The sequence below is a fragment of the Cottoperca gobio genome, chromosome 10 (assembly GCF_900634415.1).
Source record: "Cottoperca gobio chromosome 10, fCotGob3.1, whole genome shotgun sequence".
NCBI classification, from domain to species: Eukaryota; Metazoa; Chordata; class Actinopteri; order Perciformes; family Bovichtidae; genus Cottoperca; species Cottoperca gobio.
Window position 1 is genome coordinate 12,818,268 of NC_041364.1, and position 21,438 is coordinate 12,839,705.

General features: G+C 40.7%; 2 protein-coding genes across 2 annotated transcripts; both read right to left on the reverse strand.

Moving 5' to 3' along the window:
• Positions 1-243: 243 nt before the first annotated feature.
• Positions 244-1,583, reverse strand: LOC115014783 (protocadherin gamma-A4-like). Its single transcript, XM_029441840.1, has one exon. The coding sequence runs from the start codon at positions 1,396-1,398 to the stop codon at positions 385-387; it is 1,014 nt and encodes a 337-aa protein (XP_029297700.1). The 5' UTR covers positions 1,399-1,583; the 3' UTR covers positions 244-384.
• A 17,390-nt stretch (positions 1,584-18,973) lies between these two features.
• Positions 18,974-21,426, reverse strand: LOC115015049 (protocadherin beta-15-like). Its single transcript, XM_029442215.1, has one exon. The coding sequence runs from the start codon at positions 21,392-21,394 to the stop codon at positions 18,974-18,976; it is 2,421 nt and encodes an 806-aa protein (XP_029298075.1). The 5' UTR covers positions 21,395-21,426.
• Positions 21,427-21,438: the final 12 nt, after the last annotated feature.

The window sequence follows — 21,438 nt, forward strand, 5'->3', positions numbered from 1 at the left end:
CCGTTGTCCGTTACTGAAACGACAACAGTTTGTTTTGGTTCATCGTCTTCCATGAAGGTTCGCACAGTTCTGATCTCTCCTGTATGTAGACCGACCGTAAACAGGTTAGGCCGTGTTGCTTTGATTATTCTGTAGGAGAGCCAGGCATTATGGCCAGAGTCAGCGTCCACAGCTACCACCTTAGTAACCAGGTAACCCTTAGGCGCTTCAACTGGCACCATGTCCTCAGCAATGAACCCGGAGGTTTGGACAGGATATAGAACAGCAGGTGCATTGTCATTTTGGTCCTTAATAAAAGCGTTAACAGTGCAGGTGGAGGAGAGTGGAGGGTCGCCTCCATCTCGAGCTGTCACCTTAATTTGAAAGTGAACTGACTGTTCGTAATCAAAGAGGCGTGATGTGAAGAGTTCTCCCTGTGTCAGAGTTAATGGTGATGAAGGAGGACACTTCTGACTTTGTGTCCTTTGATAATTGGTACAGTACTTTAGCATTCGATCCGTCATCAATATCCTCAGCTTTCACTTTCATCACAAACGTGCCAACGGGTTGGTTTTCCAAGATGTTGGCATTGTACTCGCTCTGCGTAAAAGTCGGGAGGTTATCGTTAATATCAGTGACCACGATGGTTAAAACTTTTACACTGGATAGTGAGGGGGAGCCTGCATCAGTGGCAGTGACTGTGATGTTATACTCGGGTTGAAGTTCTCTGTCTAGTATCCCGTCAGTCACTAACATGTAATAGTTCTTTACCTCTGATACAAACTTAAATGGGACATCGTCTGGGATTGTGCACGTGACGCGCCCACTGCTGCCAGTGTCCAGGTCATAAATATTAATCAGAGCAATCATAGTTCCTGGTTTAGAGTTTTCCACCACGTTAGCAGAGGCTGACTTTATTTCTATCATGGGTTTATTGTCATTTACGTCAATGACGTCAATTACAAGCTTACAGTGAGACGCCTGGCCACCCCCATCTTTAGCCTGGACATCCAGCTCGTGCGTACTAGCCTCTTCATAGTCAATGACACCAGCCAGCCGAACTTCTCCACTCAGAGAATTGATTTCAATAACCCCTCCCATCTTGTCTGACAGGTGGCTGAAAGAGTATGTTATTTCTCCGTAAACGCCTTCATCTGAGTCCGTGGCATTCAGCTTCGCTATGACGGTCCCTATGGCAGAGTTCTCTGGCACAGAGGCTTTGTAAACTCGTTGGCTAAAAACTGGGACATTGTCATTGGCGTCCAAAACACGGATATGGATAGATGCAGTTCCTGATCTGACTGGATTTCCCCCGTCAATTCCATTGATTTTCAGTACATGTTCAGCCTGTGCCTCCCGGTCCAAGGCCTTTTTTAGAACTAGTTCCGGATAAGCATTGCCGTTTATTTGGGTACTCATCTCCAGTGCAAAATGATCATTCGGGCTCAGTTTATATTCACGGACTGAGTTGGTTCCTAGATCAGGGGTCGTGTGCGCTCTCCAGCGGGAAGCGCCTCCCCAGAACTGTGGATTCGACTAAATCTAGTTGTATCTCTCCTGCAGCGAACACTGGGCTGTTGTCATTTATATCTGCAATATCCAAAACTAAGCTGTATGCTTTAAGGGGATTTTCAAGTAAGAGCTGGTACTGTAGGATGCAAACACTGGCTTGCGCGCAGAGCTCCTCTCGGTCTATCCGTTGGGTGATCAAAAGATTGCCTGACGCAGTGTCCAGTTCACACAGCTGGCTAGTTCCTTCTGCAACAACACGGGCTCGACGAGCATCAAACTCCGTCACTTGCATCCCCAAATCCCGCGCAACATTCCCGATTACCGACCCCCGCTGCATCTCCTCTGGAAGGATGTAACGGACTTCTCCAAACGAAACACCAAAAAGGAGGCAAAGCAATAAAAAATTCAGCCACCATTTTAAGTGTATTCGCTGGTCCATTATTAAACATGATTTCAGAAAAAGGGGAACTGTCGCCATTATAACTAAATCCTAAACATATACATCCAAATAACGAACTGAAAATGCTGCTGTAATCCAACGGCTCCTTGCTTCTCTAGTTGTGTTAATCATGCTCTATTAGGAAAACTGTCTGCTTAGATTCCTCTCTCTCTGTCCCCATTCCACCACTGCTCTCTCTCGCTCTCTCTCTCTCTCTCTCTCTCTCTCTCTCTCTCTGTCTCTCTCTCTCGCTCTCTCTCTCTCTCTCTCGCTCTCTCTCTCCCTCTCTCTCTGCCTTTCTCTCCCTCTCTCTGCCTCTCTCTGCCTCTCTCTGCCTCTCTCTTTCTCCTTCACACAAACACACACTCACACATACACAGTCCCTCTCTGCTTCTCTCCATCATACACCCACACATCCACAAACAGCATGCATGCACAGCCCTCGGCTCTAACCCAATACTCCACTTCCACTGACACAGATAAAGTGAGACACGCCATAGCATCCATGAGTCAGACATTATAGAAGAGCGTCACCAAGAGACTGAGATGATTATTACAACAGTGGAAAGTACACTCTAAAAAGTGTATATCAGTAGTAGTTGAAGTACAGTAATGTTTTGTATTCATTTAATTTAATATATCTGCTTTAGTGATGGCAATCTACTTTCGTGGATTATATCAATTTGAAATTATACTTTGTTCCCTTAACCTGATATTCTTTTATCAGTGAACTCGTATCCGTTAGGTTTATTGGGAACCTGACGTGGTGACGTCATCACGTCAGGTTCGTTTTCAGATCTTGATTTCCCTCGCGACTGCAAGTGGTTGGACTTTTCTCCGGGCCAGTTACATTTGGATTTGAAAATAAGGTAAGTTTAACAAATTTGGTACAACTTTATGTTAAATCCACTGTGTGTATCACTTACAGTAAAACTAGATACTTACGCTGGTCAGTAGCTAATTAAAGTCGCTATGGTGCCAGTTAGCATCATGCTAGCGGGCTGGTGTGTACTGAACTCCCACGTGCTAATTAGCACATGCTAACACGTGCTGCAGACTCTTCTGTCTTCCCGGTCCTAAACCTGTTACCAGGCCTGTGACAACCACGTGTAATACTGTTTAACCATACACAATTAAAGCTTATAATGCTGTGTTTCCCCTACCATTGCAGCACCCTGCCGGAAATTCAAGGTGCTTTTTTTTCTTTTCTCGAATTTAAAATATAAAATGCAAATCACTTGTCGCTGCGCTGAACCACTTGTAGCTGCTGAATCACCTGCATCAGAACGATGCACCTTCACTGTCACTTCAGATCTTTCATTTCATTTTCGTTTAACAGCTGAATGACTGGTCTGTACTTCAAACCTGTGATAGTGTAAACAAAAACATTAATTTATCTGTAATTTTCATTGTAATCCATTTAGATTTTCTTATTTATTTTTGTATTATTATTATTATTATTATTATTATTATTATTATTATTATGTCAAAGGCTTGATTGTCTGTTGTATGTATTTTATGTTTGGACCCCAGGAAGATGAGCCCTCATTGCTAATGGGATCCTAAATAAATCAAATTTAATGAGATGGAATTTCATTTAAACAACTGGTTCTGTTTTTCCCAAATTATTTGGATATGTCAGGTAAAGTCCATCTTTGTTTTTTCAGTGTTGTGCATCATGTTGAGATGTAAGGACACTTCATGTGGGCCCTTCATGCGGAAATGCAACGACTGTGGAGCCTTGATCAAAAAGCACCCTTGCTTGAAAGAACCAGGCTCATACAATGGAAACAACGACTGAAATATAAGATGGGGAAACTACAGGACTCAGCTCAAAGTGCAGGGGTGTCCAGAGCTGTCAGTTGACTCCCTAAAATCCCAAGCTTCTTCAGATTGTTTCCCTGCTAAAAAAAAGTGAAGAAGTCAAAAAGAGCTGAAGCAAACTTTTATCCATCCTTCCCTACTGGTGAGACACCACAAAGCCTTGAAAAAGAAAGCCATGAACTTCTGACAGATCAGCATAAGAAACAATGAAAGGGTCATTGCAGACAAAATGCTTTGCATGTTTGCCTACAGACAACAGGAGGTAGTAAACCAAGAACCCAGCATTATGGACTTCAAGGACAGATGGCCTACACCAGGGGCGTGGAACCTATGGCTCTTTTGATGACGCCATATATGGCTCGCCGACAATTTTGAGCTGACATTTTTTAACATGATTAACAATTAATAAATCATTTTATTTTAAAGTAAAACGTTTAGCACAAATTAGTTTTTGAAAATAAAATTCCAAATATAAAATAGTCGACACCAAACATTTTAATTGGATAATGCGGAGCGATTCATTGAACGGGTCGTTGAGAGGTCGAGAAATAAACTCCTCCAACCCTTAAAACAGAAAAGAAAAAAAGATAAGGATTATTGTCTGTTCCAGGCCATGTGGACAGAGGAATTTGCATTTGTGGAGAGAGCAGGATCAGTAGTATGTTTGATATGCAACGATAAAATTGCATCCATGAAACGGACAAATGTAAAGTGGCACTTTGATACACACCATGCTTCATTTGCGTTGAAATATCCAGCTGGGGACAGCAGGAAAAAGGCCTGCAAAGAGCTACAGCGGAGAGTGCTAACCAGTCAGCAGCAACTCCTCGGATGGACCAAGCAAGGTGATGGCAATTCAGCTTTGCTGGTGCTTTGGCAATAGTAAGGAATGGAAAGCCATTCACAGATGGCGAGTATGCCAAAAGTTTCATGCTTGATGTGGCCAATTAACTGTTTGATGACTTCCCACATATAGACAGGATAATCAAACAAATAAAATGCATGCCTCTGTCAGCAAGGACTGTTCACGACCGTACCATCATGCTGGCAAATTAAGGACATAAACGCAGGGACATACTTTTCTCTCGCGTTAGATGAGCCGACAGACGTTAGCCATTTATCTCAGTTTAGCATCATTGCAAGGTATGCTGCAGGTGACACAATGCGTGAGGAAAGTGTTACTGTTTTGCCAATCTAAGGCTCAACAAGAGGAGAGGATTTATTTAAGTCTTTCATGGAGTTCACCAAAGAAAGAAATCTAGCGATAGATAAACTGATTTCTGTGTGTACTGATGGTGCACCCTGTATGTTGTGGGAAAACAAAGGATTTGTCGCGCTTCTCTGTGAACATGAAAAAAGACCCATCCTAAGTTTTCATTGTATACTGCACCAGGAGGCGCTTTGTGCTCAAACGTGCGGCGAGCAGCTTGGTGAGGTGATGTCGCTGGTCATTCGAGTGGTCAACTTTATTGTTGCCCGAGCTTTAAATCATCGCCAGTTTAAAGCACTGTCAAACGAAGTTGGGAATACATATCCCGGCTTGATTTTACACAACAACGTGCGTTGGTTGTCAAGAGGGGAAAGTGGTCAGCCGTTTTGCAGCTTGCCTGAGTGAAATCCGGACTTTTCTTGAATTGAAAGGCGTCGAGCATCCGGAGCTAGCTAACACTGAGTGGCTCCTGCAGTTTCACTATCTCGTGGACATAACTGGCCATCTGAACCAGCTCAATGTGAAAATGCAAGGTGTTGGAAATATAATCTTATCCCTTCAACAAGCAGTGTTTGCATTTGAAAGCAAACTGGAACTCTTCATAAGGGACATTGAAACAGGTCGTCTTCTGCACTTTGAAACACTGCAACAATTTAGAGATGCGTGCTTATCAAGTGAGCCCACTCAACATGTTGATCTTCAGCAGATAACTGGCTTTACGTCCAATCTCCTGCAATCATTCAAAACGCGTTTTAGAGAATTTTGTGAGTGCATTGATCTTTTTAAATTCATCACTCATCCACACGAGTGTGCAGTGGACAAAGTCGACCTGAGATGCATCCCTGGGGCCTCAATCATAGACTTTGTGCTGGAAGTTGCTGACCTGAAGGCGTCAGACATAAGACATGGGTGAGTAAGTTCAAGTCCATTAATGGAGAGTTGGAAAGACTTAATATTATAATGTAATATTGCATATTTAATTTTAATGTTGCTGATGTTGTCCAGTTACAAAACGCTGAGATTGACAATTGGCTTATTTGTTCCCAGTAAAACTCAACCTGTTCAGTGTGGTCCATAGTTTCAGTTGTCCTTTCAGTAGACTTGCATGAGAGCCAAGAATTAATTTAATTTGAGGTAAACTATGTTCACATGTAATCACTTTCTCTCATTTACTAGTTTTCCACGGGTATTATTTCTGTTATGATTACCATTGAAGGATATGATCATTTAAGGTGAAATAAAGATGAACACAACTACACTAGCCACATCCACTTAGCAGGCATACAGTGTAAATGGTGGATTGTATATTTACATCTGATGGATGGGTACCCTGTTACCCTGTTAATTATACTGTGTTACTACAAGCCAACTCTTGGTATTCTGGCTAGCCACAAATTCCCCTTCTACAATTGAAGATGTATGTCTAACAAAACTATCCAGTGAGGTTCAAAGCAAAGGTTTCCTCTGTCTTTTTGTCAACAGTAGGATGTCTCCTTTAATTCGAGCCCCAAATATATACCGGTCTATTTATTGTCCCTTTTTTTTCGTGCTTTATCTGCTACAGATGAAGACTGAGAGCAGCCGGATCCAGACAGCTGCGAGCGACCTGAATCAAACTAGTCCGGTACTTGGTCTACTGGAAGTGTGTGTGTGGTCGCCTGAATGTGACATGGTTTGTATGGACATTCTCATGAAATGCCTTTCAAAGTGTAAATCAGTATAATCTTTGTGTGTGGGTTGCGTAAATATCATTTGTGAGGACCGTACAGTTTGACACGTTACAGGTCAACATCAGAATTTACGGTTCCCTTTTTTGAGGTTTTATCTTGTTGTGTCTTTTATTGCTATTTGGCTCTGGCTATCTGGTAGGAAACAAAGTGGTCACATCTACCACAAGTGTGGACTCAAAATATATAGGAATAAATAATCAATTAAAACCATGAAAAAATAAATGACCTCCTGCAGGTAGGCATTGTCTATGTTAAAATTGGTATACCATTCATGATTGCAGCAGATTGTTTTTCCGACTTTTTCTTATTGGTCCAATGAGCATGATTATCATTTTCAAATCCAAATCTGCAGAACCCTGGAAGACAGAACTCTCCTCATTTTTAATCTCTTTGCTTGCTTTTTTTTTTGTAGATGAGCACTGAGAATAACTAAAATCAGCTCACCAGTCCAAGTCCGATGGATCCAGTTGTCCACAGTGAAAAGGTAAATTGAATGTCACATTGATATTGGATTTAAATGGATTTGCTCTTAGGACTCCATAGATATCAACATGTAAATATGAAATATGCTGCTCCAACTGTCTGACACAAATAAATCTTACAGTAAAGGTTTTGCCAACAGTGTGAAAAACATCAGCTGGTATGCGCAACCACACTTATATTACACACATACATATGCGTGTATTACACACATACATATGCGTGTATTACACATATATGCATGTACACGGGTGTATTACACATATCTATGCATGTACACGTGTGTATTACACATATTTATGCATGTACACGTGTGTATTACACATATTTATGAATGTACACGCATGTATTACACATATTTATGCATGTACACGCGTGTATTACACATATTTATGAATGTACACGCGTGTATTACACATATTTATGCATGTACACGCGTGTATTACACATATATATGCATGTACATGCATGTATTACACATGTATATGCATGTACACGCGTGTATTACACATATTTATGCATGTACACGTGTGTATTACACATATTTATGCATGTACACGCGTGTATTAGACATATTTATGCATGTACACGCGTGTATTAGACATATTTATGCATGTACGCGTGTGTATTACACATATTTATGCATGTACACGCGTGTATTACACATGTATGCATGTACATGCGTGTATTACACATATATATGCATGTACACGCGTGTATTACACCTATTTATGCATGTACACGCGTGTATTACACATATTTATGCATGTACACGCGTGTATTACACATATCTATGCATGTACACGCGTGTATTACACATATTTATGCATGTACACGCGTGTATTACACATAGTTATGCATGCGCACGCGTGTATGACACAGTTATGCATGCGCACGCGTGTATGACACGTATATATGCATGCGCACGCGTGTATATATGCATGCGCACGCGTGTATATATATGCATGCGCACGCGTGTATATATATGCATGCGCACGCGTGTATATATATGCATGCGCACGCGTGTATATATATGCATGCGCACGCGTGTATATATATGCATGCGCACGCGTGTATATATATGCATGCGCGTGTGTATATATATGCATGCGTGCGTGTATGACACGTATATACGCACGCGTGTATGACACGTATATACGCATGCGCACGCGTGTATGACACGTATATACGCATGCGCACGCGTGTATGACACGTATATACGCACGCGTGTATGACACGTATATATATATGCATGCGCACGCGTGTATGACACATTAATGCACGGGCACGCGTGTATTACACATTAATGCACGGGCACGCGTGTATTACACATTACACAGACTGGGTCATGCCCACTTCCTACACTGTTTGTCTAATGTGGATGTAAATGCAGTTAAACTGAGAATCAGCCTTTAAACTCCATAGTCTGTTTCATTAAAAAATCCCATTTGTTGAAGTACAGAGCCAAAACAACAGAAAATGTGTCACTAATGCACAGTAAACTACTTAATTCCATCCAACAGTTCAGCCACTTAAATTGATGAACATCAAAGATGTTAGAAGTTGTGGGTTATGGGTCACGACATCCGTGTTCATCGCGATTCTTCAAGACTTTTCATAGTTTTCTGTTTGTGTAATATTTTTTTCTACTTTGCATATATTACAGGATAGGATGCTGGTGAAGAACCTGGGTCCAGAAGAGGGCCAAAGAAAGTGTGGTCTAAGGCTGATTTCAGAGATCACATATGTAAAGGAAAACTGGCCACCAAAACTGAATGCAGTCACTGCTACGCTGGTGGAAGGTCCTGTGTTACCACAAAGAATGGTGCAGAATATAAGGGACTTTGCGAGAAACTGAGGAATAGCTGCAAAGAGGCAGTCACAGAAACAAAAGCTGTAAACCCACTGGCTACTATTGTAGTTATTTTTCTGTGTGTGTGGTGGTTATACCGATGACTTCATGTGTTTTATGAAGCAATCCATTTCAACACGTTCTTTATATGTTATAGCAGAAAACTAATGTCGGTTGAAAAGAGTTGTGTACCAACAGGCAAACATTAGTCTTCTTTTATTTTTTATATTGTTATCTTTATGGTCAGGAGGATGTACTTTTTTTTACACACTTGTTTATTCACATATTGTTAATATTTTTTATATTACAGTATGTGCGTGTGTGAAGTTATTCTACTGCAAGTTATTTTGTTTTGATAATAAAATAACTGTTCCATTAATGCTTATCCAGTCAGGTTATGTGTATTTGTTAATGATCATTGTCCCTTTGAAGACCAAACAGGTGTTTGTTGTGACCTTATAAGTCACATGTTTGTCAAAGAGAGAACTGTCTGTAAACCACAACAGTGTCAGGGTGGGGTGTATTTGACATCTGAAGTGACATAATCTTTCAGATTTTTTGAGGTGTTTTAATCTGACACCCAAAGATCTAGTACCTCAGGAAAGGGTAGACCATATAAACGTTTGTGTGTGTTACATTTTTATTGCACTAATTAAGGTAAGCAGAAGTTTCATTTATTAAAAAAAAAAAAATACTTTAAAGTATTTTTCCTAGATTTTAAAACGGGTCAATTCGACCCTAACTAACAGGAGGGTTAAGCCACATTCTGTAGAGTTAAAGTTGAGTTAATGGTTAAAGTGCTCAAATAGAGCACTGTCTGGCAGTTGCTCAGTCAGTAGGGGCTTGGACTGTGAGCCGTAGGGTTGCTGGTTCAAGTCACCGACCCGACCTAAAAAAAATGGAGTGTGACTGCTACTTGGAGAGGTCCCAGTTCACCTCCTGCCCTGCCGTGGTGCCCTTGAGCAAAGCACCGGACATCCCCCTTCCCCCCTCATGCCCATTGCTCCCCGGGCGCTGTACATTAGCTGCCCACTGTGTGTGTGCTCTGCATGTGTGGCAGTGTTTCATCCCTCCGATTCTATCAAGAACTCAGGTGTTTTAGCTGATTCTAAAATAACTGCCTTTTACATGTTTCCTCTCCAATGCTCAATTACAATGAGGCCATTATTGTAGCAAATGTGTGTGTAGAGATGTGTAACTATCTTAATGTGGGTCTATAAACAGATTTGTAAATGCGTAGAGTAATCTGCAACTGCATACTATCGATAAAATACAAGAATTAAACAATATCCTAAAATATCCACAACTCGCTAAAACACAGATCTGAAGTGCCAGAAGTGTAACAAGAGTCGCGTGTATTTTATTTTGAGTGAAAAAAAGCAAGTTACATTTTTTTCTCAAGTGAATGCATTACACTTCTGTAATAAAATAATACAATAAAAATACAAGTCTTCAATCTCCATGTCACTCAATTGTTTTTTTTTTTACATGTGACTTGCTACACTTATTTTTAGGATATTGTTTAATTATTGCTAATATTTTTAACATTATCTTGCACTCAACACACTCTCCCAGGAGCTAAGTTGGGCCTGTTACATGGACTACATTACAAAATAAAAAGTTCCATTAGGAAGTTAATTTCCCGTTATACAATGCAATGCAACTCAAATGCAATTACTTGAGTTTGTTTCCTGCACATTAATCACAGTCTGGTCTGTGAACAGACTGCTAAACCGGCATAAAACATAATTGTCAAATGCCAAGCGTCCAGAGCTTATACACCTCCCGAGTCAGGAAAATCATTGCACACCCCTCACATCCCGGGCATTACTTGATTCAGCCTCTTCCTTCTGGTAGGGGCTAAAGAGCACTCTGCACCAACCAACACAAGAACAGTTTCTTTCCCCACATCATCACACTTACAGTTAAATCAGCCATGTGAGGTCTACAAACTATTTCTGTGTAATAACTCGGCAAAACTAAATCCTCTTACTGTACTGTTTGTTACATAGACATTGTGCATTAACAGACTTTAGCCTGTATACTGTAGATATATTAATCAATCAATATATACACATAAAACACACTGAGTGAAGAGTGACTTATTATTCACACAATATTATGAAGCAGTGAGTGTTGCTCTGCCTGTATGAGTTTTGTTTTTGGTGTGTGTCAAATGTGCAAGTATGATATATAAGAGATTCCTTATGTGATTTTAAATTGAACATGTTCTACTGATCCTACTTAACATACATATTTATGCAGCTACTCAGACAATAGAAATTGAAAATTGGTATGAGATACACTTAAATTACTGAGATGATTACAAGGTTATCAGGGTTGTTGCCTGATAAAGTATTGAGTATTATTTCACTTTATTACAGGTCAGGTTAAAGTTCAATAAATAAAGTGTTACGCCACTTAAAACAAGTAGATTTGTTAAGCGAGTTCAATTTAACATTAATAAGAATTACAATGATTATTTAAAGTTTTATGTACAAGTATGTTATATATATATATACACAATACACACACACATATATATATATATATATATATATATATATATATATATATATATATACTACACAGTATATATACACATATATATATATATATATATATATATATATATATATATATATATAGTTAATCATAAGCCAGTGACCTGAATATTCAGGAAAATAGCTTTTATTAAAGGCCAGTTAAAAACTTAGTTATGTTGATAAGCATATGAATGTCCATTAGCTATATGTATTCAGTGTTAATGATCAGTGCCAATCTAAGGCAGTGTAGACAGGACTGTCGATGCGAGGGTATCTGACAGAAACTCTGCACTCCACTGTATCAAAGCCAATAGTTTTTCTGAATCTCCATCCGTCATTTTAGGAGGCAGTGAAAGTATGCCTCCCTATAGCTATAACAGTCAAATAAAATGTTTTAATGAAAAAAAGTTACCAAAATGGTAACTCTGGTTTTGATCAAATTAAAATTTCAATATAAAATATTGCATTAAAAAGGAAAAAAGAACCTCAAATATAGTCGGTGTCAATCATCACCTAAACCTCAAAATAAACAACATATAATTTCTTTTTTTAGGCAACTGTGACACAAATCTTAAATCCCCTTCCAGGAAGGTCACCAAAAGTCTCATTTCAAGGGACGAAAAAAACAAACATATTGAAACCTGATTAAAGCAGACACTTATTTAATTGAAGAAATTAAAACAAAGAAAACCATACTATTTTAAAACAGTTTGTATCATAGCAAATCTAAAGCATAAAGCCAGCAATACAAAAGCATGACAACGGACAAAAGAATGCATCAGAAAATTGCCGTTCAACACCAAGGACAGAAAATCGAGACAAGACTGTCAAATATGTCCTACTGGTTGAAAACAAACAGTGGACATAACGTGTGTGTGTGTGTGTGTGTGTGTGTGTGTGTGTGTGGGTGTGTGTGTGTGTGTGTGTGTATATGTGTATGTGTGTGTGTCTGTGTGTGTGTCTGTGTCTGTGTGTATGTGTGTATGTGTGTCTGTGTGTATGTGTGTGTGTGTCTGTGTCTGTGTGTCTGTGTGTATGTGTATGTATGTGTGTGTGTGTATGTGTGTGTGTGTGTGTATGTGAGTATGTGTGTGTGTGTGTGTGTGTGTGTGTGTGTGTGTGTGTGTGTGTGTGTGTGTGTGTGTGTCTGTGTGTGTGTGTGTGTGTGTGTGTGTGTGTGTGTGTGTGTGTGTAAAATGTTACATATTTGGGACGGATGATATGAAGCATGTCCCTACCTCAGGAGAGCCATTACAGTCCCCAAATACATCAGCAAAGTCAGATGGACTTTTCCTCAGAGTCTGGTCAGCAGGCAGTGTGTTGTCATTGTAAGATGACACGAACTTAAAGTCACTGGTTCTAGAACCTGTTGTCAGGTAGGCGTCATAATTGTAAGCGCTGCGTAAAGTTCCTGTGCCGTCAACATCTGCGTAAGTAGGAGGGAGATAAGCGCTGGGGATGGCAACTGCTCCATCAAACAACAGTCTGGGCTTTCTCCTGCGACAAAACCTCACACCCAGGATGATGATGATGAAGGTCAGAAAAAAGGTGGACACGGACACCAGTGCGATGATCAGATAAGAGGTCAGTTTGGAGCTCTTCTCATCATAAGAAATATCCTTCAGTTCTGGCACCTCAGCCAAGTTATCAGAGATAAGTAAATACATGGAGCAGGTGGCAGAGAGAGAGGGCTGTCCGTTATCTTTCACTGCCACAATAAGGTTCTGTTTCATGCTGTCAGACTCAGAAATGTCCCGCTGTGTCCTGATCTCTCCGCTGTGGAGACCAATAGTGAAAAGTACCCGGATCAGTGGATTTGACTATATGATAGGACAGCCAGGCGTTCTGTCCGGAGTCCTGCGTCCACTGCTATCACTTTGGACACCAGAGAGCCTCCAGTGTGCAGCTTTGGGGACCAGCTCGGTCATGAAGGAGTTGCCCTCCGGGGCGGGGTACAGTATCTGAGGAGAGTTGTCGTTCACATCCGACACGAACACACTGACTGTCACGTTGCTGCTGAGAGGAGGAGAACCGTTGTCTCTGGCCGTCACGTGGACTTTAAAACTCCTGAACTGTTCATAATCAAACGACCTCACAGCGTGGATCACCCCCGTGTCTCCGTTAACAGAGAGATAGGAGGACACCGGGGCACCGTTCACCTCACCGGCTAACAGAGAATAAATCACTGTACCGTTTTGTCTCCAGTCCGAGGTCTCGAGCAGTAACGGAACATAAAGTGGAGCCAGGTATGTTATTTTCACTCACATATGCGCTGTACGACTGTTCCTCAAACACAGGTGGGTTGTCGTTGATGTCTGCTACAGATAACTGAACAGTTTTAGAGGAGGACAGAGGTGGAGAGCCCTCGTCAGTGGCACTGATTGTAATGTTGTAGTCAGACACTAGTTCACGGTCCAGTTGTCCTGTGGTCACCAGAGAATAATAGTTTTTAATAGAAGGCACCAACTTAAAAGGGACGTTTTGCTGAATGGAGCAGCGGACCTGTCTGTTATTCTCAGAGTCTCTATCCTGCACGTTAATGATGCCCACCTCTGTACCAGGTGACACGTTCTCAGGTATGGGGTTAGTCAGTGATTTCAAGTTAACTACAGGGGCGTTGTCATTAACATCAGTGATAGAAATTATGACTTTAGCATACGATGAAAGCCCCAACCCATCTTTTGCTTTAACACGTATTTCAAATGATGTAGTAGTTTCATAATCAATATCGCCAATTATTTGTATTTGACCCTCTTTACGGTCAATACTAAATATATTCTTCACGTCATCAGTAACATGCCCAAATTCATACGTCACATCTCCATTGACTCCCTCGTCTGCATCAGTCGCGCTCACTGTGACCACTACAGTGTCTACAGGAGAGTTCTCAGGCAGGACTGGCTTTATAAACGGCCTGGCTAAACACTGGGGCGTTATCATTAGCATCCAGCACAGTGACGTGTATGACTACAGTACCTGATCTCTGAGGAGAGCCTCCATCTAAAGCTGTGAGGAGCAAATTGATCTCTTGTTGTTTTTCACGATCAAGCTCCTTTTCAAGAACAAGCTCTATTGTGTTTTCATCAACGGCCAAAATGAAATTATCATTCTTTTTAAGGTTGTACTGCTGAACTGAATTCTGTCCTACATCCGCATCGTGCGCCTCCTCTATCACAAAACGAGCTCCCCTGTACTGCATGACTCTTGAATTTCTATATTAATTAAGTTTTCCTTAAACTGTGGCGAGTTATCATTAATATCTTGAATGTGAAGACTAATCCGATGGAGCTCGAGAGGATTCTCCAGCACCAGCTCGTAGTTTTAGGATGCACGAAGCCTTTTCTCCACAAAGCCCCTCTCGGTCAATCCTGTCGGCAACAATCAACTCTCCGTTATTCAGGTTTATGTCACAGTAACGTGTATCAGTCCCATCGGTGTCAATGCGGGCTCTTCTGTCAGAGAGCGCACCCCTGTCCAGCCCGAGGTCCTTGGCCATAGTTTCCAATAACTGATCCTCTTTTCATCTCCTCCGGAAAAGAATAGCTCATGTCTCCATATGCAGAATGCAAAAAAAGAAAGAGGAAATGAAACCCGCACGTTTGAAACAATATTATTTTTGAATCCATCATCGACGATGGATGATATTCCGAACAGGTTGAAGAATAAAGCGAACAACACAGCTCAACCACAAAACACGAATACAAACTGCGAGTCCAGGGTGATTGTCTCTATCTAAACGCAAGAGCACAAGAATGAGCGTCCACGCCAAAGGATAGAGGAATGCAAACATCCTAAAGCAGGTGTATAGCGCCACCGTGAGTTAAGTTCAACAACAACACTGATTAAAAAGAAAAGAAAAGTGAACTATTTAAATTGACTGTTTCCTACCTATAATTTCCGTAAATGTGTCTATGAAACAGGCACTAACACTATTTTGCTTTATAAGAACTATTGCAACTGCAGCTATCCATGAGGTACAAACCAGGAAACAACCAGGGAAGACATAACAAGCAAGTGTTACAGTATTAGTATTAGTTACTGCATAAAATGCAGACTGATATTAAGGTATGAATTCACTGTGATTGTCCTCTTTTGAATAAATAAAGTTATGACTGTTTTTAAATTGTATTTTTTGTTATTGTGAGGATCCAGTCTATCTGTGTATATATTCCTCCTTCAGGTTGTAATTCTAACCTGCTTTTTGTGTTTCACACCCTGGCTGAGCATAAAACAATGTTGCCTTAGCTGAATGCATGCCAAGGCCAGAGTGGTAGATTGTTTAGATGATTTTTAAGTCTGGGATATTACTTCTATTGTTGTCCTGTTTATATTGCCTGAAAGAAATTAATACAATGTGTCCAGATATTTCTGTTGACTTGGTTATAATTCTCTACATTTGGATACATTATTTTTTACTCTGCTTATAAAAGTGTGAAAACTAGATTTTTGTTAAATCTAGATTTGCACATCTGCAGGGTTGTAAACGTTGGAATATAGAGCACCTGCATCTGTAGTTGGAATCACAATGTAAGTAGTTGTTTGGATTGTCTAAAAGAAATGCTATGTTATGGAGTAACTCAGGCACTAAACTTTTACGGAGTTAATAATTTATATATCTATAAGTTTATATATTTTACCTGCAGCTTAAATCAAACAAAATGTATCTATGTGGTTTTATCATAACATTAACATACACTTCGGACTTCTATTAAATCACATATCAGGGAGAAACCCAAGTAGTAGCGATGTGAAGTTAATGAAAGTGTGAAGATACCTAAACAAAAAGCTTCTGAAAAGATATCAGCTGTTCAGCACCAAGGACAGAGAAATGAGCAAACACAGTCAAACATAACTAAGAGCAGTCACATGAACAAACAGAGACAAGTAGGCTGTGTGTGTGTGTGTGTGTGTGTGTGTCTGTGTGTGTGTGTGTGTGTGTGTGTGTGTGTGTGTGTGTGTGTGTGTGTGTGTCTGTGTGTGTGTGTGTGTGTGTGTGTGTGTCTGTGTGTGTGTGTTTGTGTGCGTAAAACAACCATTGTTATGTGTGTCTTGTTTAGGAACAAAGGCCATGACTCTTAAAGACCACCTGTACTAAGTATGCGACTACGGACATGTATAACACTGCCACGGCAGATCTATAGAAACTTTTGTGATTTAGTGTGATCACAAGGCCTTACCACACCACATACAGTAACATATAGAATGAACCTCTTCTGAAAAGAGAGCAAAAAACCTTCCTCCTACAATCACAGAATAGAGATAAATCATACACTTTGTCAAAGAGTATCAACAAAACAAAAGTGTATTATTGGTCTTCAACACAAAACCAAGCCTCAATATCCACAGTGAAAACAGAGACTGTATTCAATACAGATGTAATTCATAATGTTATGATCAGAATTTAAAGGTTATTAATTCAGAACGTATAATGAAGCAAGCACAATCACTGCAGAGACGTCTGTGGGGCAGACAACGTGCCACCGTCAGTTAAGTTCAACATAAACACAGATACAAAGTCAAATAACTTCTGTTTATGAAATAGACACTACAAATACTATGATGTATATGCAATATTTGCAACTGCAGATATCCATGAGTTTCAAACCAGGAAACAAGCAAATGTGTTTTCACTGCTTTTAAAAGTGGTAAACTTAAATTTTGCCGTAATCACTATAACCAAGATTTGCACATCTGCAGGGCGGTAAAATACAGCGCTCCTGGATCTGTAGTTGGATTAAAAAGGGACGTAGTTGTCTAGAACATTTAAAAGTTAAATTCATTGTATGTAGTAACAATTAGGCATTGGACCTTTACAGAGCTAAGAATTTACATATAAATGTTTTTATTTATTTTAGCAGCAGCTTAAATCAGTCAGTGTTTCTCTGTGTTTTCTTTTATCAACACATTAACCCACATGTGAACTTCCTAACTTCTGAATGGTTTATTCAATCACAGATCAGGGAAACACCAAATAAGTACTTTTGTGAAGATGATGAACTTGTGGAAAAAGATAAACAAAAGAAAAATATCAGCTATGAGCCTAGACAGTCAGAAACACATGCCATCACAGAATAGAGATACATGATACAGTGTGTCAATTGTGTATCAACAAGACAACAACAGATGCATTAGATCCATCACTGAATATAAAAGAAATGTTAATAAAACAACCAGACCTGGCAGCATAGCCAAGACACAAGTTAAGACTAATAACTTTTAAACCAGTCAATCCACAGAAAACAATCAGGCAGACATGTCTTTACCAAAACCAATGCACTAGAAAAACTATTTGGGCAACCCGGAAGTGAAAGTCCCTCATGTTGTCAGCATGTTGTGCCTAAACTGCCCGTATGAAACTCGCACTGTATCATGATGAACAAGGTGACAGATATTATGTTAAGTCATGCAACCTGAGAAAAACGTATTATTAGTCTCCAATTAGTCACTCAATGTTCACAGTGAAAACACAGACTGGATAAAATATGATCCATAATGTAATGAATAAAATAAAGGTCATTCGTTCAGAGCGTATCCTGAAGCAAGTGCAATATCCATGAAATGCTCATGGGACCGACAGATGTTCATAGGTCATTCAGCTTTTAAGGTTTATAAATCTGTTTGCTAGATACAATTATAGCATGTATGCTCTGCCCTAAGTGTAAAACAATGTGTGCATCTCCATTTATTCAAGTGGCAGACACTTCTGTCCAAAGCAATGAATGACGTCCAATCCAAGCAACAGTAGATCAAGGAGAAGCCATCTTGAATAAATGTAACAAAGCTCAGTTTTAGAGAGGGTGATGTGTCTGGTAGCAACTTTTCGCAAATAAGTCAAAACTAAAAATGACATATGATAACATATACAGGCACAGATGTATTTTCTTCTGCAACAATGATCATCTGAATGTGTGAAAGATGTGCTTTAGCATCTGAAAAAAATACGAACATGGCAACTAGAACATACAAAATCTTTCCAAAGTCATGAGTGAAACTTTGTCACATTGCAAACTTTATGCTCAAGTTGACCAGTGGTTTAGAAGTTGATTATAGCTATATATCCGTGATATATTGATACAAGCACTGCATGGAGTTATATCAAATATATATCACTCGTGAAAAGGTATAGACCGAGGTTTTGATGACAGCACTGAGACCAAAATCATGCATCTGGTGTAAATGGTTGAAGATCAGCTTTCAATTTACTTTGGGTATTTCGTTTGTAGGTATTTTTTATATTTTCGAGTAAAGTCCCCCACCCCTTAAGAGGTTAATGAAAACATTTCAGAAAACTGTGTACAATTTTGTGCACTTCCTACTCTCCAAACACATCAGCAAAGTCAGATGGACATTTCCTTAGTGTGTGTCTGTGTGTGTCTCTGTGTGTGTTGTGTGTGTACAATGTTACACATTTGGGACAGATGATATGAAGCATGTCCCTACCTCAGGAGAGCCATTACAGTCCCCAAATACATCAGCAAAGTCAGATGGACTTTTCCTCAGAGTCTGGTCAGCAGGCAGTGTGTTGTCATTGTAAGATGACACGAACTTAAAGTCACTGGTTCTAGAACCTGTTGTCAGGTAGGCGTCATAATTGTAAGCGCTGCGTAAAGTTCCTGTGCCGTCAACATCTGCGTAAGTAGGAGGGAGATAAGCGCTGGGGATGGCAACTGCTCCATCAAACAACAGTCTGGGCTTTCTACTGCGACAAAACCTCACACCCAGGATGATGATGATGAAGGTCAGAAAAAAGGTGGACACAGACACCAGCGCGATGATCAGATAAGAGGTCAGTTTGGAGTTCTTCTCATCATAAGAAATATCCTTCAGTTCTGGCACCTCAGCCAAGTTATCAGAGATAAGTAAATACATGGAGCAGGTGGCAGAGAGAGAGGGCTGTCCGTTATCTTTCACTGCCACAATAAGGTTCTGTTTCATGCTGTCAGACTCAGAAATGTCCCGCTGTGTCCTGATCTCTCCGCTGTGGAGACCAATAGTGAAAAGTCCCGGATCAGTGGATTTGACTATATGATAGGACAGCCAGGCGTTCTGTCCGGAGTCCGCGTCCACTGCTATCACTTTGGACACCAGAGAGCCTCCGTGTGCAGCTTTGGGGACCAGCTCGGTCATGAAGGAGTTGCCCTCCGGGGCGGGGTACAGTATCTGAGGAGAGTTGTCGTTCACATCCGACACGAACACACTGACGGTCACGTTACTGCTGAGAGGAGGAGAACCGTTGTCTCTGGCCGTCACGTGGACTTTAAAACTCCTGAACTGTTCATAATCAAACGACCTCACAGCGTGGATCACCCCCGTGTCTCCGTTAACAGAGAGATAGGAGGACACCGGGGCACCGTTCACCTCACCGGGTAACAGAGAATAAATCACTGTACCGTTTTGTCTCCAGTCGGGGTCTCGAGCAGTAACGGAACATAAAGTGGAGCCAGGTTTGTTATTTTCACTCACATATGCGCTGTACGACTGTTCCTCAAACACAGGTGGGTTGTCGTTGATGTCTGCTACAGATAACTGAACAGTTTTAGAGGAGGACAGAGGTGGAGAGCCCTCGTCAGTGGCACTGATTGTAATGTTGTAGTCAGACACTAGTTCACGGTCCAGTTGTCCTGTGGTCACCAGAGAATAATAGTTTTTAATAGAAGGCACCAACTTAAAAGGGACGTTTTGCTGAATGGAGCAGCGGACCTGTCTGTTATTCTCAGAGTCTCTATCCTGCACGTTAATGATGCCCACCTCTGTACCAGGTGACACGTTCTCAGGTATGGGGTTAGTCAGTGATTTCAAGTTAACTACAGGGGCGTTGTCATTAACATCAGTGATAGAAATTATGACTTTAGCATACGATGAAAGCCCCAACCCATCTTTTGCTTTAACACGTATTTCAAATGATGTCGTAGTTTCATAATCAATATCGCCAATTATTTGTATTTGACCCTCTTTACGGTCAATACTAAATATATTCTTCACGTCATCAGTAACATGCCCAAATTCATACGTCACATCTCCATTGACTCCCTCGTCTGCATCAGTCGCGCTCACTGTGACCACTACAGTGTCTACAGGAGAGTTTTCAGGCAGGCTGGCTTTATAAACGGCCTGGCTAAACACTGGGGCGTTATCATTAGCATCCAGCACAGTGACGTGTATGACTACAGTACCTGATCTCTGAGGAGAGCCTCCATCTAAAGCTGTGAGAAGCAAATTAATCTCTTGTTGTTTTTCACGATCAAGCTCCTTTTCAAGAACAAGCTCTATTGTGTTTTCATCAACGGCCAAAATGAAATTATCATTATTTTTAAGGTTGTACTGCTGAACTGAATTTTGTCCTACATCCGCATCGTGCGCCTCCTCTATCACAAAACGAGCTCCCCTGTCTGCAGACTCTCGAATTTCTATATTAATGAAGTCTTCCTTAAACTGTGGCGAGTTATCATTAATATCTTGAATGTGAAGACTAATCCGATGGAGCTCGAGAGGATTCTCCAGCACCAGCTCGTGTTTTAGGATGCACGAAGCCTTTTCTCCACAAAGCCCCTCTCGGTCAATCCTGTCGGCAACAATCAACTCTCCGTTATTCAGGTTTATGTCACAGTAACGTGTATCAGTCCCATCGGTGTCAATGCGGGCTCTTCTGTCAGAGAGCGCACCCCTGTCCAGCCCGAGGTCCTTGGCCATGTTTCCAATAACTGATCCTCTTTTCATCTCCTCCGGAAAAGAATAGCTCATGTCTCCATATGCAGAATGCAAAAAAAGAAAGAGGAAATGAAACCCGCACGTTTGAAACAATATTATTTTTGAATCCATCATCGACGATGGTGATATTCCGAACAGGTTGAAGAATAAAGCGAACA